Source organism: Meleagris gallopavo, chromosome 7 (assembly GCF_905368555.1).
Source record: "Meleagris gallopavo chromosome 7, MGAL_WU_HG_1.1, whole genome shotgun sequence".
In the NCBI taxonomy this organism is placed as follows: Eukaryota; Metazoa; Chordata; class Aves; order Galliformes; family Phasianidae; genus Meleagris; species Meleagris gallopavo.
In genome coordinates this window covers 7,969,595-7,996,981 of record NC_139410.1, presented here as the reverse complement: position 1 = coordinate 7,996,981, position 27,387 = coordinate 7,969,595, and the positions used below count along the sequence as shown (strand labels likewise).

Genomic DNA, 27,387 nt, shown 5'->3' with positions numbered 1-27,387 from the left:
TTGCAATCAAGGAAATAACCTGCCAAGTCCCATTTCCTCACATAACTATTTAGGCCTGAAATGTATAAATCCGTTATCCAGATCTCTTATACTATGGGTGTCATTGTAACATACTAGATTAAACAGTATTACTTTTTTTCCACAGCAGCAACTGAGTTAAAATGATAGAAATTCCATTGAAAATCTTCCTGAAATCTGAAGGCTGTTTGATTTAAGCTGTTTGCTTAAGTTTTACTGAAGTTGATTTAAGTGAACAGAGCACTTGTTTCTTAATAGAAAAATCAGGCGGTTTAAAATAATGTAATTTTTATAATGGGCTTTCTACCAAGTATTTCAAATCAATCTCATTTCGTAATTAGGTGTTTCTACTTAAGTGTTCCTGCTTTAAATGGCCACAAGGTAATTCAGTAAATCTCACATTTCATCCTGAAAATGGGGGAATAGTAACATAAAAAGGCTTCTTGATGAAATTTTGAAGTCTGATTTAAGCTAAAGCACACTGGTAAATAGAATAAATTGTTTGTGATTTGCTAAAGAGAACAGCCACCAGAGTAATGCCTGTCTTATTGTTACGGTAATCTGTTGTAGCTTTAGAAGGGCAAACACTCTATAGAAAGAGAAGTAAGGCTGGATCTGAAGCTCCTTCTTTCAGTATTCTCAGTGTCAGAAGTGAAATTTCCTGCTCTGTACTGTCCTGATGGGCCCTCACAGCCGCTGTGCAGTGTCCTCCCTCCCATCGGTGGTACAGTCTCACTGAGACAGTGTTCTTCATTTTGTTTGCAGACCAGCCTGGCTCACCGACTGGTGAATCGTGAAGGCTCTGTAACACAGCTTCCACTCTACACTTCTCCTTCTTTGCCCAACATCACACTAGGACTGCCTGCAACTGGCCCTTCCAGCGTAAGTGATGGGGAACGCGGGCTTTGAATTGGTGCTTGATTTCTCCCTTAACCCACCCTGACCTCGCCTGTGTGTTCGCAGGGAGGATCAGCACAGCAGGATGCTGAGAGACTTGCTATCCCAGCCTTGCAGCAGCGGATCTCTTTATTTCCTGGCACCCACCTCACTCCCTACTTGAGCACTACAACGTTGGAAAGAGATGGGGGAACCGCACACAACCCTCTTCTGCAGCACATGGTCTTACTGGAACAGCCAACTGCACAAACTCCCTTAGTCACAGGTGAGCACGTGGTAGATAATGTGCTGAGCCTGACATGCAGGGTCTTGAACATTATCTATGTGTTTTGTTGGTTTAACTTACAAATTTGTAGGCTCTCCACTGTATACAATGAATACATTTCCAGCTAGGGTAATAACCACACCATCCAGAGGCAGGAGGAAGATGCCTTGTCAGTTTGGCAAAATGAAATTAAATAGCATTAACTTGCTATCTCTGCTTTTCTTATGCATGTAACAACTGTAAGAATATCATTCGAGTTCTAGCCACTGTGAAGAGGCGACAAAAATGCTGTGTCTTGTGATTACCCTTCCCATTTATCACTGATGGTTTCTGTTCCATGTCTAACAGAAGCACTCATTTACAAAATCACAGATTAAAACACTGGCTTTTTATCATTATTACAAATGGCAAAAAACGTGGCAAAACCAACTGTGTTCAAACAGATTGTATTTGTTTGTATATGTTACATTTGCAGTATGTTAATTGCTTTGAATCACTCCCTGTGTCATGTTTTCAGAATTAAGTACCTGTGGGAAGGCGTATTTCTATAAATAGGGTTGATTCAAAGCAATATTTCCCAGTAGGACACATTTCTGTTTTACAGTGTGTAGTACTGGGACAAAGGATTTTCTGCTTAACTTACAGACATGTTGATTTTTAATTTTTTCACTCCATTTCTAATGGAAAATTTCTTGGATGGTGAGACCCTGGCAGAGACTGCCCAGAAAAGCTGTGGCTGCCCCATCCGTGGCAGTGCTCAAGGCCAGGCTGGCTGGGGCTTTAGGCAGCCTAGTCTGCTTGAAGGCGTCCCTGCCCATAGCAGGGGTTGGGGCTGGGTGGGCTATGAAGGTCCCTTCCAAGACAAAAAATTCAGCTCTGAAATTACTGAGAGATGTTGATTGCTGAAACATTACAGCACTGCGTTTGAATCATGTCTGGTTTTAAATTCGAATTCCAGGAATATACATGGGGTTGCGATGGCGATAAGCTTATAAGCATGTACATACGGTGAATCTGAGACACAGAAGTGTGGTGTTAAACCAGCACCCTCAGAGCTGTGAGAGTGCTGTGTGCAGATTCCCTGAGCCTTAATGTAGTTTTCTGTTGCATTCTGCCATAGTTATTATGATGTGATGTTGTGCCCAGAGTCATGATATGGTGACATGTCTCTTCACCAGTTGTTCTTTGACTGAGAGCTGCTGATGAAGAGTCATTGCAAAAGACTTTTTCTCTTATCACCAAAACTTTTCTCCATTTGTACAGGTATTTGCATTAAAGAGCTCATAGGGAGTGCTGTTCTGTTTCCTATTCCACCTCTCTCAAAGCTTCCATCTTTTTACAGTCTATTATGTGTATTCCTTCTAGTCCACCTGCATTGTGTGGTGTTTTTAGAGCAAGTACAACTTGTAACAAACTGACACCAAGGAGAAATATTCACTATACAGCAGAGAAGCAACAAGAAGCACACGCTCCAGATGCAGCAACTGAAACAGAGCAAGCTAACACATGGTCTCGAAAGCCCTAAGTGGACTGGCTGCCAGACTACAGTTAGTACTTACAACTACCTTGGAATCGAAGTGGAGTTATTAGTATTCTGTTGGTAGCCTTCAGCTGTAGAGATAGTCTCCTGACTACTGCAGAATTATCCAGCATACAGCATGCTGGCTCTGTGCAGTTAGACATGGGGATTTGGGGAAACTAAGAGTCTCTGTTGGACAGTGGTGTGCTGATTTTATGAGCTTTGTACTGGTTTTGCAAATCTAATTTCTGGATTTTATCTGGAGCATGGTAAGTGGTTCACCTTGAATAGAAAGTGGTAATAGAATCTAGGCAGTATGATTGTATCCCCCACTAGAGCAGATCTGGCATTGCTCCTTCACCAGACTACTCTGGATCATGTCTGTCAGACTGACATTTATATACTGAGCAGGATCTATGTGTCTTCCTTGGAAACCTTTGCAGGAGGACTTTGTTATTCACTTGGAGACAAGGAGTTTTTCAAGATGTTTTTCAAGTTTTTCAAGACAGTTCCTCAACTGTCTAACTTGGACTTTGCTGTAAGGAAGATGGACTACGTCCTTTCAAATTATTCATATATTCACACACATTTATGTATGTATGTATGTATATACACGCACACACATAGTTACAAAATAAGATACTCTTTTAAACAATTCTCTTCAGAAGAGTAAAGGGCAAACTGGCCCAAGGAAGGAGGCCTCTAAATGAATTGGTTTCCTCCATGTAGGGCAGTTCTGTAAATTGACAGGACAAGGAGGCGTTGTCCTGGGCCAGAAGCTTGCAGGTGTTTCTGAACTGCTTCATTCAGCTGGCTGCAGACTTCTGTGCAGTTTTGCTCTTTTTTTCAACTTCTCCAAGCCCAGAACCAGTTCTCAACGTTACTATTTGAGTAGTTTTTACTGTTTATACAATGAGGTACTTTTTTTCCCCAAAACTATGTACAGCCTTATCCACGTTAGGGAGGTGACCATTCACACTAGTTATGACTTTCTGTCCCAAGGTGTGGCTTGCAAAGGCTTACCCTCAGCAACTCCACCCTTGGGCTTGGCTTTGTGTTGGGTGTATCTTCACATCCCAGCTTTCTAAGAAGCATGTAAAGGTATGTCTTAAGAGAGCAGAGCAAGAACTGGCTTACCAAGAACAGCTGAAAAAAAGAAAACAGTTCCTGCAGATATGCCCTTACAAGAGCTCAGGTAGGTTTCACATGGTAGTCATCCAAATTGCCCAGGGTGTATGAGTAACCCATGACATCCCAAAAAATAGCCTGTGTTTTAGTTAAGTTACTAGCATGAGTATACAGGACAGGGATGGAAATCTTTTTAACACTTTATCCTCTAAATTAACTTATTTCTAAAGAAATAATGATACCTCTTGGCTCTCAAATTCCTGAAATGCATTCATGTTTTTCCAAAGCAAACACGGTCAGCAGTTTATCGCATGAATGTCTTTATCCTTAGTCACTTCTACAGAGCAGTTATAGCACTGCCAAGGGCTTCCCTACATGATCTAGGGAGAGAACCAGCTCCATCATCAGCCATCATCCTTCAGCACGTCTGAGAGCATTCTTTAAGGCAGAGCTGCTGCATGCTGGAAGGCGGCAGCAAAGGTTGGTGCTGTCCTAGAAATGGAGCTGGAGTCACTTGCTGTACCAAGGCAAGTTGTTAGACTTCAGCTTCTCCTCAAAGCCATCACTGTGTATCTAATTGATGTCATCCACTGAGTGATAGAAGGGTCCATAAGGGATTGCTGAATTTATGAAATATTGTCTAGCGTCTCTGAGTAAACAGGCAAGCAAAGAATTTAAAAGTTTATTCCATCCAGTGGTCATTAATGGTTATCTGTTTTCTTTTAAGGATACTTCAGCTGTAAATGGTGAGGTGGCTGGTTTTAACATTATATGTTGTTGTCACCATCAGTGTTACTCAACAGCCGTTTTCTCCCTTCCTTTCTTCCTTTTTTTCTTCTCTGCTGTTTTTTCCTCCATATTATCTTCAGACTGGTATCTTTCAGGACTGCCCCTCCACGCACAGTCTCTGGTTGGTGGAGAACGGATCTCCCCTTCAATACACAAACTCCGGCAGCATCGCCCACTGGGGCGCACGCAGTCTGCTCCCCTTCCACAGAACGCCCAAGCCCTCCAGCAGTTAGTGATCCAGCAGCAGCACCAGCAGTTCTTGGAGAAACACAAACAGCAATTCCAACAACAACAACTGCATATCAACAAGGTAGGCACAACACTTTTAAAGGCTCTCTCCTCATGCGGCATCAACTCCAGTAGTAGCCAACACTTTGAGGGTTTCTTGTGTTGTAACATATGTGGTATCTGACTCCATAACCAACTGGCCTTCATCCTTGAGCCTCTTTTTCATGATTTTGAGAAATACATCAACAAGGATGGGGGCATGCATCACCGCAGTGAGGATCAATACTGGGAAGCAGTATGATTCAAACTTTGCAGTAATACTTTTTAAAGCTGTCATTGTTGCTGTTCATCCACATCTAGATCTTTTTGTAGCAGAGAACTTAAAAAGCTGTCAGGTAATATGGGAAAAATAACTGTGTGTGTACGTTTGGTGTGGACAGGAGAAGGAGCGGTAATATGAATTTGAGAGAAAAAAGTGAGAGATTTCAGACATGACAAAACTAGGAAATAACTGAAAGGGTAGACTTCCAGAGGCGTTTTTCACTGAGATTACCCTTGGAAAGAGAGAAGCTGTTCCCATCTCCAGTTTAGATTCTCTTAACTCTGTCCCAGTGTAAAACATGACAGGTTTCTATCCATTTCTTCTCCTGAAAATGAGGCTGTATTGCTGTACATCCTGCAGAGATTGTTTTGAAAATTAATTAGAAGTGATTCAGAAATTACTTTGAAGAAAGAAAGCTCTACGTTTAATATCTCGCTTTCTGTACATCACTTAGGCAACATCAGGTGAATGCTGCAGAACACTTTGCCAGCGTGCAGGTTTTGCAGCTGTTCTGCAGTCCAAACTTGGGCATCCCAATGTTATGGCTGAAGCTCAAACAGAGCTGCTCTAGGGTGATTGCTCAGGCATGCATGTAAAAAGACAACATCTGTCCTGGTGTTTGAGCCCATTGGAAGGAAAAGCTCGCTTTTTAAGGGTGAGATCTGATCACCAGTGATATGGATGGAGCTTTGCCAGCTGGCCCCAGCTGAGATATTGTCAGAAGACAAAGTCTGTTGATAGACTTACAGCATAAAAAGGCTGTGAGGGGAGGGGGAAGTACTTCATAAGCAGTGTGATATTTTTCTGGCTCTTTTATTGGTTCTGGTTCATTTCCAGGCATGGCTTTCTTTACAAAACAAGCCCACAGATAGGCTTTGGGCTCAGGGAGACGAGTCAGACAGCAGACATACACTTTTTGGGGTTGCTGCAGTTTAATTTATGGTGGAGATTTCTCCAAATATTTCCACTGTTCTGTTGTATGAGAAAACAGAACTACTGAGAGCTGAGTGTAAAAACAGCAGAAAACAAGTTTCCAATGAGGAGAAAGCAACAATTTAAAGAAAGTCCCCCTGCCCCCCGAAATGCTGTTTACGGACTGGAGCGAAGGCAGGATGATTACACAAGCTGCTGACGTCAGTCTTGTACTTCTGGATGGTGGCCATTGTGCACTGCATGTGCCAGCCCTGGGCTCGGTTTGGCCCCACACACCAGGCTGCTGGGAGCTGCTGTCGCCAGAGAAGTTTCCCTTTCCCTCCCTCCTGACACACTCCGTGCAGCAGACATTCGGTCTCGGGGCGCTAGGTAGGGTTTCTTTGTTAGGAAGTCCATTTCAGTGGTTTGTTTGTTTTAGTTTTCCAGCATTTCCATTGCCAGCACTTGGAAGAGTCCAAAAGCTCGCTGTGACGTACCTCCCCAGCTCATGCAGCCTTTCACTTAGACCTCCCAGAAGCTGCAGTGCGTGCTGCTGGGGGAGCCTGAATTTCAGCTTTGTTAGCCTGGGGATGCAGCACGTCTACGGGGGGGAGCGCAGTTAAACTCATCACACGGACAGTTTCTGTGTGTTTGATTTATAGAAGCAAGGAGTTAACAGCATTTCGGTGCTCGCTCTGTATGTGTGTGGCAAATTTATCCCATGGGACAGCATCCAAGTGCTGACATGGAAGAAGACTTTTCCCAGACACACGGATATTTTAAGACCCTTGTGTGCAGGAGCGTGAGGGCACAACTAAAAATAATGTAATAGATTGCTGCCTTTTAATTATTAGCAGAACTGACAGCGCTGTCTGTTCGGGTTGGGTTATAGTTCCTGTAAATAACGTGAGACTGTTTTCAATTGCTTGTGATTTTTTAAGATTTTGGCCTTAAACTTTCCCTGTTTGGTATCTGTGTCGGATTAGATTTTAGCTAAAACAAGTCATCTTGTTTCCAAAGGGGCAGCTAAGGAAAAATAGGTAGTTTTGCTCCCTGATAATAAAAGTAGGAATAACCACCTAGGGGATTCTGCTGTAAAGCCTTGGTGCTTGAGGCTATGGAGCAGTAACCTGAAATTTGAGAAATGGGGGGAGTATGAGGGCTGCACGCTCAATGTTCATGTTGTCACCCGGTGGTGACCTTTGTGTTTGCTTTGAGGAGGGAAAATAAAGCACACACAACCCCCCCCAGAAACACCGTTCCCTTAGAAATGGAGACAAATGGAGGGCAGACAAGGAGCAACAAGGGATGGCTGGAAGAGGTAAAGGGCTGCTGCAGAACTGGCTTTCCCTGATGCTGCCCAGCCCCTGCGCTCTGCCTGGGCTGCTTGTTGAGTGGCATGGAGCAGCTCCTCTCCTTTCCCTCAGTCAAGTTGCTGTGAGTTTGAGTGCAGTAACATTTGCAGGGATGATCATGCCCGCAGTCCGTACAAAGGTTCAACAGTTCCTTCTTCGGAGCCAGGGTTTGGTTCAGTAAAGAAGATTCTGGATGAGATACTGGATCACTTCTTGTTAACTGAGCTCTGTGCAGCCTTTGATCTGAATGAGGCATGAGCCCTGGAACAGTAAATACTAAACAAGCCTGAAAAAAAAAAAAAAAAAAAAAGCTATACATTAACACAGGTGCGTTGGAGAAATGACCTTAAATTGCAGTAGCAACACACGCCTTTGTTTCCCACCTTTTTTGCAAGTTTAACATTCAAACATTCATTGGGAATATTTGTGGGGTTTTTTTCATGGTCGGAGGAGCTTTGCTGGGGGTGAGGAATTGTTGTTTTGCTGTGAAATAAATATATACACTGGTCCTGGCAGCATTTCACCTTCACTAACAGTCATTTCTCTGCGGGCCTCAGTCTCTTTTAAGACACAATTTTAGCCCTTTTTATGTGTGAGAGGGAAGCAGTGTGTTGCTTGCAGATCTCTGTGTCATTGGAGGTTGGCATCAGGGGGTATTTTTGTCGTGCCAGCCTTCTGGAGCCTGGAGAAGTAGGATAGTGTTCTTTGGGTGTTTTGAGTTAAAAGAATAGCTTTGCAGCATGATGAATCTTGAAGCAGTCATTCCCTTTCTGAAGAGAAAAATGTAAGTGAGATTTCCATATATCCTGTGCCAGAAGACTCAGCTTTTTGCCTTTCTGTAGTGAAGATGAGTGTTTTGGCATTAGTCCACTGAATGTATAATTCACGAAGCCTTCATAGATCAGATAATCTCCCTTTTAGTCCTGAATTGTACTGTTAAGCAGATTAACACAGAGCTTCTGTGGTCAAATTATGGTTCTCCTGGGTAAACCCCGTTTTTTGCACACTGGAAACAGCAGTGTTTCTCCAGCTGTGGCGTATATATGGCAATGTATATATGCCAGACTACAGTGCCTTGACTTGTCTGTGGTGCAGCAGCGTTGGGTGGGTACGTTTTTACTAACACCTAGAATTTAACCGTGCTATTTCCTGATTTTTTTCTTTTTTGGAACACATTGGCTGTTTAGCCTCAAGTGACTTCTGGAGTGCTTTTTAATATATAATGTTCAATTTGTACAATTGGAAAAATACGCTGTAGATTGTATTGCACAACGTTCAGCTAGGGTTGTTATCCATTGAAAGCCTAAGGAAAACCTGTTTAGGAGTAGTCCTTACTCACTTATCACTCAAACAATTTCCCCCTGCACTCTCTTCTCTTTACTTTCAGGCTGATGGATAAAGTAACAAGGAGTTTTCATCTTCACCAAGAAATGTGCCTGTTGCTGCATACATGCTATTAAGGGGCTTTGGCAGGAGCTATTGCTCTGTGGGTTGTTGTTGCAAAGCTCGACACACCTGATATAATCAAGTCCATAATTCCAGTTATTTGGGAGAAGGAGGAAAAAAACAGCTTCTGCTGTTGCCAAAGCATTTTTTTCTTGCTTCCCTTCCTGTTCTTCTCCCAGACAGTCCTCCCTGTTCTTTGGCTTGTTGCAGCTCAGTTGTTCCCTCTTGCCTAGGCACAGAGGTGAGCAGGCTGGTGGTCCTTCCAGCAGGTATGCTGCTTCCAGCAGGTACTGTTCTTGCTGTCTCATCACTTGAGGGGGTAAAAAAAAAAAAAAAAAAAAAAAAGGAAATAAAGAAATTTTTCTTGGCTTCAACCACTGTAGAACATTCTGCCAGCTGCCTGCATCGTGGCCTGTGCCCAGTGCTGCCTCTCCCCATTGTTCCATATCATCTCTTCTCTTTAGCCTATGAAAATAAAAAACTATATTTTTCCATTCTTCAAGGGAATACCTTGTGTGGGAAGAGTCAACCTTGATAGCCAGAAGAGGAGGGCTTGTGTTGCCATTTCTGAGTGGTTAATTTGAGCCCTCAGCAATATATTTTCTCCTCCAAAATCTTGTCCATGTGCTTTGTGCCTCCCTGCTGGTGTTTCCCTTTTCCTTGAGCATCCCTGCCAGTAGTCACTCCACTGCCTCTCAATTTTCAATTCCTACCTGTATCCTTAACTCGAACAACATTTTTTTTTGCTTAGGATGCTTATGAACTGAGTCCTTATTACCGCTTCATCTTCTCATTTTTACCAGAGCTGCCTCTCCAGCTCTCTGGAGTTGTTCTTTTTTCCCTGAGTGTCCTCTTTCATCTGCAGAGGAAGGAAAGGGAGGTTTCCTCTTCTCTCTTCCTCTGCATGATTGATGTTAGCAGTGAAGGAGAGTGGGATCCCAGCTGGTAACATCCACTGTTTGGCCCCATTACCCAAACAAGGAGGCTGCTCCATCCCACTGGATATACTCTGCCATTCCAAGCACAGAAACGAGCTTGTTCTCAACAGTAATGTTGTCTGATCTACCTTTCAGCATCTTCCTATCTATGACCTTCCTTCCTATCTAGGCCCACTCTACTTATCTAGCAAAGTGGAATGGGTTTTTGGCACGTTGTCAAGCATGATCTCTTTGAGCTCGTTCTACCTGTAGATAACCCTGAATGAGTTGTATGGAACTGTGACAGTTTATCCTGAAGTTCAAAGGTGTGTGTGGTGCTTTCAGCCCCCCACTCATGTCCTTTACACACCAGTCTATCCGGCAGCCATGAGTATTGTGAAGGACATGACTGATGTATTCCCTTCAGCAGGTATGCTGTATTCCAAAAAAACCTGCTGTTAATCTAGTTTTCGAAAGCAGTCCTGTCAGTGATTCTTAGTTCTTCTATACTTTTCAGGAACTACAATGAAGAGAAACACCAGGTTCCTTTGTTGCACTCAGAAATTGGAAGAGGTCTTGAGATCTTCAAGTTTTACCTACACTCATGCCCTGCTCTGCCAGAATTTCATTTCTGAAAGCCTTTTATTTGTGTAGGATCGGAAATTTCTTCTGTAACTGCTTGTCTTCTAGGGAACAGATTCAGAGATGCACAGTTTAATCAGAGATTTCCAATAGGAAGCTTTGCTATAGAGCCTCATTAAATACTTCATCTCTGCATCTGCTTCCCAAGGAGCTCTTCATCTGCCTTTTAGCATCAGAAAAGATAACGAGAAGCAGTAGATACAGAAGTATGTAGTAGATACAACAGGTGCCAACTTAAATTTTACTAACAAAAAACATAGTTTCCTTTTTAAAATTTTTCTATATGAAGCATTCCATGGAAAAATGAATAATTCTGAGAGTTTCCTTGTATTGGGACCTCAAGTTGCTATGTTGTTTTTTTTTTTAATATTTTTCTACTCTTTGTATTTTAGAGAGGAAGACGAGAAATGTGGCCACCTGATGCCTAATTCTTAATAATGCTTGTGAATTGAGTTGTTACTTTGGTACTGAAATAGTTGTCCAAGACTAGAGATGCAGTGCCTTTCACTGTTTTATGGTGACAGTGTGATATTGGAGGTGACAGTGTTTAAAAATAGAGGAATAACCTCATTGCAAAAGGATATGAAAGAGCTAAGTATGGGAAGGAGATGTTTATGGTTTACTGTGTAATTGTTTACTATTTAAGATACATTTGTGACCATTTTAAATGCTCTCTTAAGTTTGTATTCATTCCCCTGCATTTAGGTTACCATAGCTTTTCTTCAGTTGACATCTTGGTTTTGAGCATGTGTCCATAGAATTAGAAAAAAAGGAGGATTTCCAAGTCATTTTTAGTCATTTTATGGGCCTGGGGCACATAGCATTGTGAAATATGTGAAATTTGTTCATAGCAGTACTTTCTTTGCAGAATTGTCCTTTAAGAAGAATTGGTTTGCAGCAGCTGGAGCAAGTGACATACCGACAGACTCAGTTTATATCAGCAAACAGAATGTTTGAAATGACCTTGTCATGGACCACTTGATCTTTCAGCCTGCACTGTAGTGTTTTACAATGTGCTTTTCATTAAATTACTATGTCTTAATGGAATTTGAATAATTTTAAACTTCTAGGGAATTATGCTGCTTCTCATTTCCATTAGATTTAACAGTGACATTGTAAGTTATTTTACTAGCATTTAACTCACCTTGCATAGTTCATAAGTTGAAAAGGTATCAAGTTCAAAGCCTGAGAGCTGCAATCCAAGCAGAAAAAAGTCAGTGGTGATTTATGGTGATTAAATTACCTTTAAGACAGATTATATTCATCAAGCCTCGGTGAGCTTAAAGAAAACTGATTGAAGAAGTACCTTTAGCTTAACGTGGTTTAGCTGTGCAGTATGTGTAAATAGCTATGAAACTGGAGAGATAAAGGCTCTGTGGGGAAGAACCCACAAAAATCCTCAAGAAGTTATCTCAGAATAATTTAGATTTGCAGGCTCGTCTTGGGCTCGTCTACTCCAAACAGGGTCAGTTAGAGCAGCTTGCCCAAGACCACATTCAACTGGGTTTGCAGTATCTCCAAGGATGGAGACCTCCACAACTTTTCTGGGCAGTCTGTTCCAGTGTATGACCACACTCACAGCAAAAAAAAAAAAAAAAAAAAGAGTTATATAGTGTTCAAAAAGAAATTCATATGCTTTAATTTCTGTCCAGTGCCTCTTGTTCTGTCATGCGTGAGTGAAACACACCAGGCCTGATAGGCCTAGGTATGTATAGTTTAAATACTGCCTAAATCTGGTCTTCATCCACTGCTTCTTTGCTCCAAGACTTCCCCACCAGTCTCAGGGGCATGTGATACCTGAAAGCCAATCTTAGTGGTGAAAAAGGCATTGAGTATCATGCCCATGTCCATGTAACCAGGCCCTTTGTTCTCTTTGGCAGTGGGCCCACATTTTCCCTGATCTTCCTTTTGCCTGTTTCCCATCGTATCCCTTGCCAAATTCAATTCTACGTCAACTTTGGGTTTCCTAGCATCATCCCTCCAAGATCGTATGGCAACACTGTTCTTGTGGGTCACCTGTGCTACTTGCACCTCTATATATTGCCCATTTGTGTCAAGTTCAGGTAGGAGATCTCTGCTCATCCGTGCTGGCCTTCTGCTGTCTGTGCTATAGCCATGGGGCTTTTCCAAGCAGATATCTGAAGAGGCTAAAGTCTGTTCTGAAATCCATGGATATGGTCCTGCTATTTACCGTGCTTTCTACTCTCTGGGTTTCGAATTCCACAGTGGTGTCACATTGCACCAGCACTTACTTCAAAGTAGCCCTCACCTACTTCTATCTGATCAGGAAGTCTGCAGCAGCCTACCCATTACATAATTATGTAAGCACCCATTTTGATCTGCCTGCTTGATCTTGACCAACTCCAGACCCATACCAAGATGCAGAACTCCGTGCATTCCTTCCTTTTTCTCAGTGTAAAGGGTCTTTTCCTTACATCCCAACTTGTCCTCCCTAAACAACCAACATCCCTCCATCACAGCACTCCAGTCATTTGTGTTATTCCACCAAATCTCCATGCTTCAGGGGAGCTTATGGTCCTGTAACTGCGCACGCAATTCAGATCTTCCTGTGTGATCCTCATGTACTAGTACAGAGGGGTTTCAGAGAATCACCCAAGTATGCTAATTTCCCCAGGACAGACCTGAGAGCTTTCCCCGCCAGGCTGTAGTGCAGCCACCTCCTTTATCACATGCCTGTACACAAATGGGTGCAATTTCAGCTATTTTGTGGATTGCTGTTTCATATTTTCTCGCACCACTTTGTGTCCTTAGCTTGACTACAGTGTCCACAGCTGTCTTAGATGCTTGTTGAGGAATCACTCTCTGCCCTGGCTTTTTTAGGGTAAGCTGACTCTACCACGTTGACTAGCCCATTGAGAAAGCTCTATCTGGATAGGTAGCTTCTATCTCTTCCAAGCAGCTGTTGACTCTCAGAGAGGACCCTGTGGATATGGAAATTCACTCTTGCCAACAGCAGCCATTCAACCAGTCACTGACCAGAAAAAGATTGTTGGTTCTTTGTGACTAGGATGGATGGGCTGCACCCAATATATGCATTCGGAATCAGATGAACCCCACAGGTTTTGCCTTATGCTAAGCAAGATAAGGCCCTTCTGCATAGTATGCTTCTTTCAAGAGTTGAGATACACAGAACTCAGCAATCTGCAAGTGCTGGAAAGCTCTAGCCCTGCATCCTAATCCTTACAGTGCTCTGATGATAAGGGAAGTTTTGAACCCCATTTCTGACACCTTTTGCTGTAGTTATGAACAGTTTGTTGCTGTCCTTAGTGTGATACTTTCAGGCAATTAATCCTTAATATGGCCTTTTTATGCCTAAATCTTCTTTGAATAGATTTGCTGAAGTTACACGGCAGAGCTTCTCTCCTTACATTTAGGGAAAAAGGCTTAGTTTCAGATTTGAGTCAATGGTCTTCAAAGAATGAGTTACTTTTAAGTAGTCACTCCTGCATGTGTTCAATAACCGTGTTTTGATTTAGCTTTATTAGATTTAAAATCAATATTGCTTTTCATACCAATGACCTAATCCCTATTAAAGCTCTGCCGTGACAGCTTTCAAAGTTCAGCATTTTTTTTATAAGCTTGTGAAACGGGTACAGTCTGAACTCTTTAAAAGAAAGAACATTAATCTATTTACCTCTGCCGGGTTTAAAAATAGTGCACGTACATTTTTGCTCCAAATAAAAATCATAAGCAGTTTGAGACCAGGCGCTGAGAATTTTACCTCACTGATCTATTTGCAAAACGTTTGAGCTTGTTGAATTACAGTGAAATTACATTGTTCCCTTTGTTTTAGCAGGCACATTTGGAGAAGCTCACTACCTCTTGTTAGGAAGGTCTGATTAGAATGATGCTCTTCTTGCAGTTGGTTTCTGTAAAGATGCTGTAAGTTTAGTGTCGTCAGTTTCCTCTTAACTAACTACAAAAGAGCACAAGTTTTGGAGGAGTCTTCGGGGAAAATTCTCAGTTATTTACAGTAATTTGTGAAAATTCTTGATAAAAATCATTGGATGATGCTAGAAGAAGCTGGACAGTGAAGCAGAAGCCCTTTGAGAGCATTTGTCTCACTTATTTTTCAGGATTTTAATTGCTGGACATGTTGATGGTTGTTACACTATTTGTGAATTCACTAGCATCCATAGATGAGTAGGCATAAGAGGTTCTGATTGTTTAAGGGGGAAAATCAAGTGCAAATTAAGGGGCCTTCATTACTTAGGACGTAAGCGTGATAGCGCTTAATGTTGAGACTAAACTGACCTTTCTGTTGCTTTACTGTTGTTTCAGACCTTGTTTATAAGATAAGAGCTATAGTTCATGATTTCTCTTTTTATGAAGCTGACTCAGGAGAACACAGTAAACTTGACCTGCAGTGAGTTACATTTTGCTATCAATTAACCTCCTGGATGTTTGCAGATAATATCAAAACCCAACGAGCCAGCTCGCCAGCATGAAAGCCACCCAGAGGAGACAGAAGAAGAGCTTCGAGAACACCAAGCCCTTTTGGAGGAGCCATACAGTGACAGAGTGTCAAGCCAAAAGGAGGTCCCAGGGCTGGCCAGTATGGTGCAGGTGAAGCAAGAACCCATCGAGAGTGATGAGGAGGAAGCTGAGCCGCAGCAGGAGCTGGAGTCTGGGCAGAGGCAGGCTGAGCAGGAGCTCCTCTTCCGCCAGGTGAGCTCAGAATGCGCTGGGCGCTCCTGGAGTTGAGTTGTTTAGCAGCATCTGGAGTGACAGGTTGAATCTGTGTATGCTATTGTGGATGAAAGTCAAGGAGGTAACCAGCCCTCACCTCACAGATACTTACAGCTGCTAGGAGTCGGTGTCAGAAATCTGTTAGTTACAGACCCAAATTCCTAAAAAATAGCTTAAGATTTTCTGAGCCTTTCAATGGCAGTTTGTAATCATCATATCATATCCCTTTTATATGTAGAGAATGGGAACGTTAGTACTAAACTAATTGGACATACTTGGCTTGTACTTGCAGACACATCCCAAAGTGTCGCAGAGAGAACAGGACTTGGTGTTTGTGAGGGTGATGATACAAGCCTCTGGGACAGAGGGCGGTGGGAAAAAGCCTTGCAAGAAAGCAGTGCAATTGTTTTACAAAGTAAATCCTTTATTAGCCAAGTCCCAAATGGTCACCGTGATTTTTGTGACTACTCCTAACATTTTTTGAGCAGTAAGTACTAGCAGAGAACTTGCTCATGCGAGGGATTCTAGCAGAGGATTTTGTTTTATGATTCTGACATTCTAAAACAAATTGACAACTGCAGAGAAGGGTTGGAGTGTCAAAGTGGTTTTTTTGGAGGAGATTCCTTCTTCAGCACTGCAAATCTCAGAGATCACAGGTGCACTCCCTTTTGATGGGAAAGACCAGAGGCTTGGGATTAGAAGCATTAAATCCAGTAAACGTGTAGTATGGCATTACCTCCCAATTGTGTGGCAGTCTCCCAGAAAACACTGTATGTGGTAGCAGTAATGAGTGAGAAGGTTACAATTTGCTGGAGGGACCTGAAGTGCTCAGCTTGTCTTTACTGCCCTTAGTGCCTGACTGTACCTTGAGCCTCGTGAACCCCTGCACAGCCCCTGCAGCCAAGAACAGATTGCTGAAGCACTGCCAGGGTGTAGCTCTCAGAATAAATTCACGACCCTTGGCTAGGGAAGACAGACTGGTGCCAGGCTTGCTGTTGTAATGTCTGAATCAGGTGCAAATTGCTTGCTCTGCGTAGATGTTTGCATTGAGCTGCTTGCTGCTGTCTCCCTGGCACTGCAGGGCCAGCTTATGGGCCCCACATGTCACTGCCTGCAGCTCAGAGACATCTCCAATCCCAAATTGAGGAGCACTGTCTTCATAACGGTGCTGCCTTGAGGGGTTGATGCCATTGCCAACCATGCTTGTGCATAGCAATTTCCTAGATTTATGCAATCACATGTAGACCTCATTTCTCTAGTAAGACTAAATACATGAACATGATGTGACATGCTGCTGATGCTGGACCTTTTGTGAGGCTACCTTCAGTAGCTACCTGCTTCTCTTTCCCACAGCAAGCCCTCCTGTTGGAGCAGCAGCGCATTCACCAGCTGAGAAACTACCAGGCATCGCTGGAGGCAGCTGGCATGCCAGTCTCCTTTGGGGGCCATCGGCCTCTGTCCCGTGCACAGTCCTCACCTGCCTCGGCCACCTTCCCTATGTCTGTACAGGAACCACCCACTAAGCCAAGGTTCACTACAGGTAATGTTGGAGAGCACTGGAAACCAATCGGTGGGGTTGTGGTACCTGTTCTGCTTCACGTTGTGTTTTTCTGCCCTGTGTCCCTGCAAGGCCGTCTGTCCAAGAGCCGAGTCTCAGCTGGCTGTGGGCTCCATAATATCCTGTTGTCTTAAAGGATGTGATTGGTCATCCTATGCCCTGTTGTCCTGCTTTTGCATTCCTTTAGGGACAGACACCCTGTAGTCCAGACGGAAAATAGTTTGCAAAAATCAATAGAAACACAGCGTGGTACTTTAATTATGTATCTCCCAAAAAAAAAAAAAAAGGGCAAGTCATACACTATGACAAGGCTGATTTAGGCGCAAGGAGGAGAGAGGCAACGTTACTGAAAAAGGACAGCATGCCAAATGCAGTATCTGTCAGCTGTATTTTCTGCACCTTCTCCACTCCCTGCGTAATCTCATGCTGTAAGTTACCAGTTTGGGCTTTGTGCCAGACTACTCTTCCTTCCACAGCACTCTGCCTGGGAGTCTGTTGCCTGTGGGTTAGGAAAAGTGAGGCGAGTTGATCATTCCAAGATGTCAGTGTGGAGAAACAGAGGGAAGAGCATTTTCATACCTGTTCAGTCTTCATCTCAAAACAAAAATTATGAGTGCAATCCTGTATTTGTCTCACGAAAATCAGAAATGCAAAAAAGATGTTAGTCTCCCCACAAAGATTTAAGGTCAAGAATAACTATTCTTCCTAAATCAGGGAGGGCTTATGAGTGCCTTTTTTCCATCAAAATCTTTTCTGTCTATTCATAACAGATAAAAGTAAGTTATGTGCAACTTGTCAGAACCCACGTTAGGTAATTAGGCAACCTTATTTTGAAGGTTCTGCCTTCTTCCCAAGATGTCAAGCTCTTATTTTGTGAATGAACATTTTGCCACATGATGTATGCCCTGAGGAAAGGAGAAAAAAGTGCTGCAGCAAGGGCAACTCATGATTTATCCATTTAATCTTATTTCACCCACTCTTCTTTTTTGCTTCATTAAAATCAGCACTGTGAATTAGATACTGATGGTATAGTGATAGTGATGCATTAAAGTTGACTTTGTTCTGTAGCTGTTAATTGCTGAGTGGGAAGCATGTGCAATCAGCTCTCTAAAAGTCCAGGTAGTATCTAATTTTTGAAAATCAGCCTTTCAAGTCTCCATCTGCTACTAATATTTAAACTTTGAATTTTAGCAAAACTACGTTTCTAGTGTAGCCAGTTACAGCACTAAGATTATTCTAGCTTCTGGCTTTTGCCAAGTGTGTAAAGAAGGGTAATCCTCCAGCTCACAGTCAAACCAGATGAAACTTGAGCATCTAACACTCTTAGTCCCAAACCTTGCTGCTTTGAAAACAAATGGAAGCATGGCCCTACTGTAAGAGATTATTCTTTCTTCTCTCTGTTCCCTTCTCTTCCAGTAGTTAAGTTGCCTTGTCAATCATGCACAAGACTGAATATACAGTAACATTTCCTACCAGAGGATATATGTTTCACTCAGATATGTGCCTCTGAATTTCGTTAAAATTACATAAATTTGTGACAGTAAGAGTACAGGTCTGGAGAACGATGCTGCATTGGAAGGTAGAGTGTTATGATTTGTGTTCCTTGTAGGAAAGGTTACAAAAAATGGCCTACAGTAAGAGGTAAAAAAAAAAAAAACCTGCATTGCTTTTATATAGCATTGTACATGTATTTAAACCAGTGCAATGACCTGCACAATGTATAGTGTATTTCACCTGTTAAACTTCCTTTTTATGGCATTTATCCATGTCCAGACTCCGAGGGCTTGATTTTTCCGCTGCCTTGCATCTCATGCACATCTCTTCATTTACAATAGATGGATGGAGGAGGGAAAACACAATTAACTGCTGCCAAGAGAGAAGGTGGTTCTTGGCATTTGCTGGCACTAGTAAATTTGAAGCCCTTTCCACACTAAGGCTGGCAATGTCTTGCTTCCTTCCCTTTTTAATTCCCAGAGAGAGATCTTTCAGACAAGCAGAGTTACTGTATTCCCCACATGCATTCTTACCCAGGCGAAGGTCTTGTTTGGTTAACCAGCACTATTTGCCTACAGCGGCAGGAAAAAAGAGCCTACTACTCTGAGCATGCAGGCACAGAAAGGAAAGGCAGTTATCTCAAATGTTGAGCATGTGTGCGCTACTAAGGCTGGTTCTGTTTTTCTGAAGCAGTCTGTAGTCTATCAGTGATTGTGTTTTTGGAGGTGGATACTAAAGCTTAATCGCTGGGATTGAACTTTTCTTTGAAAGGCAGGAAATTAAAGCCTTGGGGATTTTTCAAAGCAAGTGATGCCAAAGTGCATCAGGCTTCTTTTTCACTAGGAGAACCCATCTGTTTGATAAGTGGCTGCTTTGGAGTCTGATTCTAACACAAATATGTGCTTTGGATTTTGAAGAAGTTAAGATTTGAATTCTTGTGATCATTTGGTGGGAGAGCTGGAAAAACAGATCTCTTTCAGTGGCCCTACTGAAGCCAGCACGATTACTCTAGACACAAATGTGGCTCCTACGGATCAGGTATTGTCTAACAAACAGAGGGATAGTTCATCACTTTGCCTTCAGAATACTGTACAGAAAGGGCTAATGTTTTCTCTGGGCAGAAGTAGGACCAGATAGTTTGTAATTCTGTTCTTTATGTATAATTTGTTTTCCTGTCTCTCTCAGTGACTAGTACCTGAGACTTCAAAGGTAAAGAAAAACAGCAACACAATGTATTTACTACTCAAACATGATGTGTGTTACTGCACATGAAAGTGAAAACAGTGCCCTCCCTGACTTCTGCAAGCAGTTCATTTTGTATCCTGAAGCATGGCATTAAATCTTCCTTCATAGCAGAATATGAAAGAAAGTTAGTTGTTGAACTTGCGCTCACTAGCATGAGTAGCCCTCTGACTTTAATGAGTACTTCTGCATGCACTGTTCTACACACTTCAATAGGGCTTTTCAGGTTAGGCCATTAATTTGCATAGCTCCAATTATCCAGTCTCTGATCTCCTCTAAAAACGGTACCACAAATTATTCTGATGTTCTGCTTTAAAGTATTTTTCTTTTCTGATGAAGGCATTTATTCTCTCCTGTGCAGAGTGATATAATTATCTGAACCTCAAATCATATGTTTGTTCTGCCAGGAAAGGCGAGTTGGAAGTGTAGTGCTGACCTTTAAAAATGATTGTCGTGTCTGAAAGAGTATTGCTTCCAACATCACTTACTTTAACTCATAATGGCCAATGTAATTAAATATTTTAAGCTTAAGTTATCAAGATTTCCTTTGTGTATATGTCTTCATCTGAGTGTCCACAGCCACAAAAAGCAACTTGGAACAGTTCCCTTCTCTTTGCTGAGAGGTGGCTGACTGCTGTTATCAGTGAATCTTTGGAGAAACTTTATAACTCATCCAAGCTATATAAGCTCAGCTATAGTGCTGCAGTTCCCATTAACTTCAGAAATAGGGACGAGTAGGCATCCTACCACCACGTTTTCCAAAACCTTTTCCTTTAACTCCTTTTTCTATCTCGTATTTAACAGGCTCAGTTAGTAAAATCCATTTTAAATGTACATGTGCATTTTAAACACACCTGCAGCTTTCTGGCATTTGCAGATTTGGATGAAGAGGTGTTGGTTTGTGTGGCTGGGAATCAAGCCCACGTATACTTGTGTTTGCTCTCCCCATTCTGGCACCAAGTAAGGTGAGCTGGTAAATGCCACTGCCTGGTTCTGAGCTGATGCCAGGCTTCTCCAAAAAAATCTGGGAGGCCACTCACAGTTCTGCTGTGCTGGAGGATGTCAGGAGAGTGACAGAAGAGTGTAAGACATTGCAAAAATCTGAATTTTCATTTGTTTTTATCACTGGTTTGATCTGTGTTGCATTCTGCCTTGCCAGTGCTACCCAGGCACGAAAGGGAATAAGACAGAAGCCACTGATCTGGCCAGACATTGCTTTGCTTGCACAGCTAGGGTTACATCCTGATGGTATTACAGGAGTTACTTTTTAAAGATAAGAACTTGGGAAAAACACCTTTAAAAAGAAGCACAAATTGCAACACAGACTCTCATACTTAATATAGTGTTGGACCCCCTCTCCAACTGTATTGTGCACTCAGCATAATTCACAGTCGAGTTGTGACAAGTTCCCAAGAAGCCAAAAAGATTTGCCAGAGCTACAGTCGGGGAAACAAAAGACTGCTTAAAAACTATTCACAACTGCTTGGAAATACTTGATTATTCCTCAGATTCTAAGGGCGTGATATTGAACTAGCCTCAGGCTCAGCTGCAGGGTGGAACATCCTTTCCAGCTTCTAATTCTGCATGTTCCTGTATTATATTTTACTTTCTCAATTTATGAGTGAATTCCTGGTGCACTCTCTCACCAATTCTCCATGCAGCATGCTTTCCTCTTGCCCTTCTCTTTGGCCATCCCCAGAATGCCTCACTTGTTCTGTCTTTTTGTATTTGTTTGCAGGCTTCTGTGTATGCTGTCCTCACTGCTGGGGAGTGGTATTGCTTTGGTATTTTTTTAATTGCTTTTCCAACTAGTCATTATTAGTAGAAACTCTTGATTACACGACAGTATTTTTTCTAAGCAGTTCTAAACAGCTGACTTTAAAACTTTCAAGCTATGAGTAAATCCCCACGTTTGCATGCTCTGTAGAAAGTTATGCTTTGAGCAATGCCAGCAAGAACATCTTCAGCGCAGGATTTTCCAGTTGGACTTGCTGTTCTGTCATTTACCGGTATCTGAGCACTGGCAAGCATTGTGTGTATTCCTACTGTGCTGCAGTACAGCCTGTCTCTGGCAAGGGAATGCAATGCAATGCACGTGTCAGTGCCTTGAGAAGTTACCATCCTGACCCCAAAAGCAGGATGGTCCTGCTCTGAGTCAAGGGTGTACACAGGCAAGTCAGCAGCGAATTGCTTGCTGCTCATGCTTCTTTTTGCTTAAACTCAAGGTTCATTGTGTCTGAGTATATATGTTCAATGTATACATGTGCACTCTTTTGCTTTAAATGTATAATGTGCAGTTGAAGTCCCTGTAGATGTGTCTGGAAGCCAGAGATGACAGAACTGCTTTCCTTTGTTTAGTATCAGCACTTTACCCAAACCCAGTGCAGTCTCATGCAATCTTGGAAGACGCCTACATGGAGACCTTTTGGATAGCAAATACTTAGTCAAAGTGCCTGACATCCTCTGAAGATGACTTCATTAATTAACCTCAGAGGAAAAATGAGCAGTTACAGACCTCACACTGGTCTAATTAAACTGGAGGGGTTTTAAGGACAGTTAGCCTTACTGTTGGTCTTCACTTTCTCCTTGGATGGCATTGCAGTGCTTGGCTTTGCCCAGCAGCTCCTGCTGGCATTTGATGATGAATCAAACAGGGGAGCCCTTTACAGAGCACTGCGGCACAATCTTATTTAACTGAACTTTGGCTAACCCAGAGCCCATCAATTCACCAGCACTCCATTCCCTTCCTAGAACTGAATGGGTTGTGTTGTTTTTTTTTTTCCTTTGCGCTCACCTACAGCCAAGCAAGGAGCTGCCAGGTACCTTCCCTGAGGCACAATAGCTGAGTGTCAGTGCCAGACTTTGCCTCAGAGGGGAGGGCCAAGTTTTGCAGTGGCAGAACATGCCTGCACTCAGTCAGAAGGTGCAATTTCAGCTCCAGTCAGGCCTGCTAGCTGGAGTTTCATGCCCTGTGTGTACTCAGGCCTCTTTGAACTCCTTGCAGCTGCAGATTGTGCTGTTTATCAGTACTTCAGCTGCTCACCTGAGGCTGGCTCAGGTAGGCCTTGCAAGCTGCCTTGGCACTGCTAGGTCCAGTGGGATTTAGGAGGATCAGTGCCTGGCTGAAGGGAGGGGTAGACTGAAACGTTTCACTGTGTCCCTTTTGCATAAGGGAAGAAAAATGTTGTGTCACCAGGAGTGTGTAGCTAGGGAGGAACTGCTGGCTTTGTTCTGTGAAACACTGGCAGTGAAATTGCAGATCCTGTTCCAAAACTGCACCCAGGCAGCTCCATAGCACGAAGCAGTCTCCTACACTGCTGTCATGCCATAAATAGTTGCAATGCAAAGGGATTAAGCTAAATACCTGCATATCGTGCTGAATAATTATTCCCAAGTGTGTTCTAATAGTCTTAATTAGCATGTTGTCAAATAATGTTGATGCGAAGACTTCAGCACATACTATGTTATAAAACATAGTGCCTGCTAATGACTTATTCCTTCTTGTTTTTAATCCCAAGCCCTAAAGTCATTTTAGCAGCAATTATTAAAGTACCCAGCGGACAAGTTTGAAGTCAGCCCCCTTCTAAATTGTGTTCCAGCTCTGGCACACTGCACTCATACCAATGCTGTCATTCTGTCACTCTCACAACCTCTGCCTGAAGTGATGATGGTGACACTTTTCTGTATCTGCTGAGATTTATAAAGGAGGGGATGGCTGCAGGTTTGGTTCTGTTTCAGAGCAGCTGCCCGTCTCCTTTCTTGGCACCTTGGACTGTCATCTCTTAGAGCTCTGTGACTCCTGGTGAGACGTGTAATTATTCAGTTGAATGCAAAGTGCTGTAGACCAAAAGGGGCAAAAAAAAAAAAAAAAATTTTTTTCTTCCATATATCTGGCAGAACAGTTTCATTCAATTAGAGTAATTTTGTAACTTCTGCTGCAGGCCTTGTCTATGACACCTTGATGCTGAAACATCAGTGTACCTGTGGAAACACAAACAGCCACCCGGAGCATGCAGGGAGGATCCAGAGCATCTGGTCCAGGCTGCAGGAGACAGGTCTCCGTGGCAAGTGCGAGGTAAAATGAGCACCAGTAAGGGGGCAGGGTGGTGGGCCTGGGGGGAGAGAGCATCTGGTTTGCATGGTGGGTTGCACCGGTGGATTACAAGCAGCTTTAGGGGCCAGGTTCTGGTTTGGAAATAGTGTGTGTTTACCGAACCTGCAGCTCGGACTGCTGACTGCTACCTGGATGTGCAAACTTTATACTGCATTCCAGCTTTATTGTTTTATAGTTCCAGCTGTTGGCAATGTTTGGCTGTATGTGGCTTAAATTTAACACCTAGATGACTGTTAATGCTTGTGTGTTTGCTTGTCAGGAGTGCTTTTCTAGTAGTCTGATTTCTTTGCATTGCAGTGACTGTTAAAATTTTGTGGGATGCTGGAGAAGGCTCTTGCCCAATGTGAACTGTAGAGTTTGCAGTGCAGCTTCTCATGTAATTTCAGTCCTATTCCCTGTAACCTGGAAGTCCTTATCAACTGTTAGATTTTGAAATGGCCAAATATAAGAGCATGACATGAAGTGACCATGTCATTTGATATCGCTCCAATCGTAACAGGAGCTGTGGAGCAAAAAGTGTATTTCTCAGAGGTTTATTAACTTTTTTAATATTTTCTGGTAATTAATGATCAGCCTACAGTGAAAACACTGTGAAAAGAATGAGGGTAGGTGGATGCAACTAGATCTTGTTCCTTCACAGATTGTTAAATTAATTTTATTGGATGTGCATGTTTTAAGCAAACTATGCAAAGCAAACTATGTGGAGGTTGCGAAGGTAAAAAGACTGGTGTTTAGAAATTATTATTCATAGCTAGTAGTAATGATGATAAATTAACAGTAGTGTTTGTTCATCAGTTCTCTGAGCATCTGAGGGGTTCGAATCACACTGTAAATATGAGTTATGTCAGCATCTATCTAGAACGATTTTCTGAGCAGTCAAGAAATACATCCACGTGGTGGCAGCATTGCCATTAGATAAAACTCCCCTGTCATAAGCTTATTTATCTCTCAGCAGAGTAAGGAAGAACTTCAGAACTGTTTCAGTCTATGGAGACCCATGTAATTGAATTCTGGGGTTATGGTGTCTTGCAAAATAAACTAAGCACCTCACTGCTGCCTAGCTCCTCTGGTTAGAAGTAGTATTTAATTCACACTATGGTAGTTGCTCTGTTTTCTACAGTTCCGTAATGTGTGAAATTCTTCATCCCAAGCAACTGTTGTTTTCCTGAAGTTACTTCAGGTTGGTCTTGCAGTAGGAGCTGGATTTGATGTTCACCTGCTTTCTACTGTGTTTCCCTCATAACCACTGGTGAAATTCAGCTTCATCTTGACTCTTCCCTTTTCTGAAAGCATTAGATATGTAATGCTAGCTTCCTACCTGCAATCCTGCGTTTCCTTCTCTGCTGTCTTTCCTAAAGATCTCACCTGCCCTTTCTGGATACCAAGTCCTGTTTTTCTCTCATTAGCTTCCCCATTCCTTTACACCTACTGTCCCCTACTCCTGCTCATACCCACATTCAAATTTTCTTCTTTATTCAGGCTTTGTGGGCATAGCATTTCCCTCTCTCTCCATCTCCTCCCTCCCTCCTTGCTTCAGTGTTCTGTACTTGATAGGGTTTTTCCTGCAGCTGCAGACACTCATTCACCTTCTGTTGTCCTTGGCCAAAGTAATTCATTCCCATGTTGCAAAGCCATTTCGTCGTTCCCTGTCCTAGTACTAGGTTTGTGGCAACTGCAGCAAGTCAACAGCAACACCAGGGTTATGGCAGTCAGCAGTTTGCCAGGTGTGTACATACCTTTTTTCCTCAGCTTCTCTTTTATTCTGTGTTATATTTTAGCTGGTATTGGTGACACTTCTATGTGTGCTCATTTTATATTCGCTGCTGCAGGTCTTGTGCCACAGACGTTATGAGCCAGTTAAGTAAGCCCAAGGGCTGATGTGAAAATTGTTTGTGATTATTTAGTTAATCCATTTTTTATAGCTCACGTCTGTAAAAGGACAGTTTGAAATTTGAAGTTTCCTTATTCTTGTGTTTCCTCTTGCTTCCTGACCAGCCCTTTGCTGAGGTCTGGTTGTGGGTATAGTTTGATTCTGTTAGCAGCAAATGTTTGATAGAAATGGATTAAAACAGCACCCTGCATAGCACATAATCCTATATACTGTGTATTGTTCATGCAGCTTCATTGGGACCTCCATTCCTCTTCCAGAAGCAGTTCAACACTTGGTCCCCACACAACTGCGTGCTCTGTTTTTCTCATGCTTGAACAATTCTCTGTGTCTGTCTCCTGGAAATTTTCTTTTGGTGGTTCTGTCTTGTGCCAGGAAAGGACTCACAGATAAATATTTTGTTATGCATGCAAAAAAATGCACGCTTTGAAATTTCAGAAATCTGAAAACCCATTTTCATCAAGCAACCCAGGGGCTCCTGCACAACCTGCCAATCGACGAGTTCCTGTCATTTCTCTTGCAGGCAATAGAAGGGATCCAGAAGGGGCATGAATATTTTTAGAACAGAAAAAGCACAGTGCTTCCCACCCACCCATCCCCCTATTTTTCAGCAGTGAAACAGATATGTATTTGCTGAAGTTGTCCAAAAAACATTTTACATCCAGCTGAAGGGAAGATGTGCAGCAGATTTGCAGTGTGATAGGTAAAAGTCCAACAGATTTGCATGAGTTTAAAGATGACCCTTTGGAGTGAAAGCTGTTGTCCGAGCGTAACGGCATCTGTGGTTTTAGAGCATGACTTGTTTAATTTGGTTAGCTTTATAAAATATGGCAGTTACTCTGGTATATGTTCAGAATTTAAAAGCAACAATTATACTAATTGAAGCAATCGCAATAAAATAGGCTCTCCCCCAAACAAGAACCCACAATTGTTGTATAGCATAATCCTTCCAGCCTTCATCAGAAGCACAGGAAATCAATAGGTTTTGTTGTGTGTTTTGGATATAATCAAACCCTTGGACTGCTCGACCAGGATTGAGAAGAATTAGTTCCTGAGTCAGAGCCTGTCTCCAGGCACATCTTGGCAGCAGTCCTGTGCTGTTCAGAGTATGAGCACTGCTGGCTGAAGCCCTTGGGTGAATTGGAGCTGCAGAGGACAGATGTGAAAAATAGAGCCTGGGCTGAGCCATCTGCTGGAGCGGAAATGCATGCAGAGTTCCTGACAATGCATGGTGCTTGTGTTTGGCTTGAAGGCACGATCGGTCGCTGCTCGACACCACAAAACTGCTGGGCATCAGCTGTGCACCAGAAATTCCTCATTGCAAAGCACTGAGGTAGTGCTGGTGCCTGGGGAAAAAAAATCTTTGTTGCCATTTCATGGCTTTGTGTGGCACAGAGCGGGAGGGGTGTAGGTGGGACAAGATCTGGTTCGCTGTCTCTCAAGTTTCATGTCCTCTCCTATTGAAACATCATGGGGTGAAAGAGTGAATAAAATGCAAACCTAGCATTTAGTGGTTTGAAATGAGGAAAAACTAGCTATGAAAAAATAGAAGACAGTGTATCAAGCAGTGTGAGAGATGTTGTCGACATCAAGTTCCATGCAGAAGAACGCACAAATGAAGTGGATCAAGAGTTCCGTTAGAGTTAAGAAACCAACTCCTGAGTTGTAAAGAGTGGTTCTGACAGCCAGGAAGTGGGTTAGATTATGGGGGTGTTAATAAGAGTGAGACTTGGATAGAATCATAGAATCATTTGAGTTGGGAAGGACCCTTAAGACCGCAAATCCAGCCATCCCCAAATGCTAAGTCCACCGCTAACCCATGTCCCTATGCACTACACCTACACATCTCTTAAACAATTCTAGGGATGGGAGCTCCACCATCTCCCTGGGCAGCCCTTTCCAATGCCTGAGCACCCACTCCGTGAATATCCAACTGAAAACTC

At 42.7% G+C, this 27,387-nt stretch overlaps 1 protein-coding gene across 13 annotated transcripts in view; it reads left to right on the top strand.

Moving 5' to 3' along the window:
* The window catches only part of HDAC4 (histone deacetylase 4), a 215,392-nt gene that overhangs the window by 148,740 nt on the left and 39,265 nt on the right, over positions 1–27,387 (top strand). For 11 of the 13 annotated variants that reach the window (XM_085228642.1, XM_085228643.1, XM_085228641.1 and 8 more), the window contains 6 exons: positions 784–900; positions 982–1,180; positions 4,697–4,926; positions 14,870–15,127; positions 16,502–16,688; positions 23,384–23,517. In XM_085228642.1, the coding sequence (XP_085084768.1) occupies positions 784–900; positions 982–1,180; positions 4,697–4,926; positions 14,870–15,127; positions 16,502–16,688; positions 23,384–23,517 (1,125 nt within the window). The remainder of the gene's footprint in view (positions 1–783; positions 901–981; positions 1,181–4,696; positions 4,927–14,869; positions 15,128–16,501; positions 16,689–23,383; positions 23,518–27,387) is intronic. The other 2 variants (XM_085228645.1, XM_085228644.1) reach the window with 1 other exon arrangement.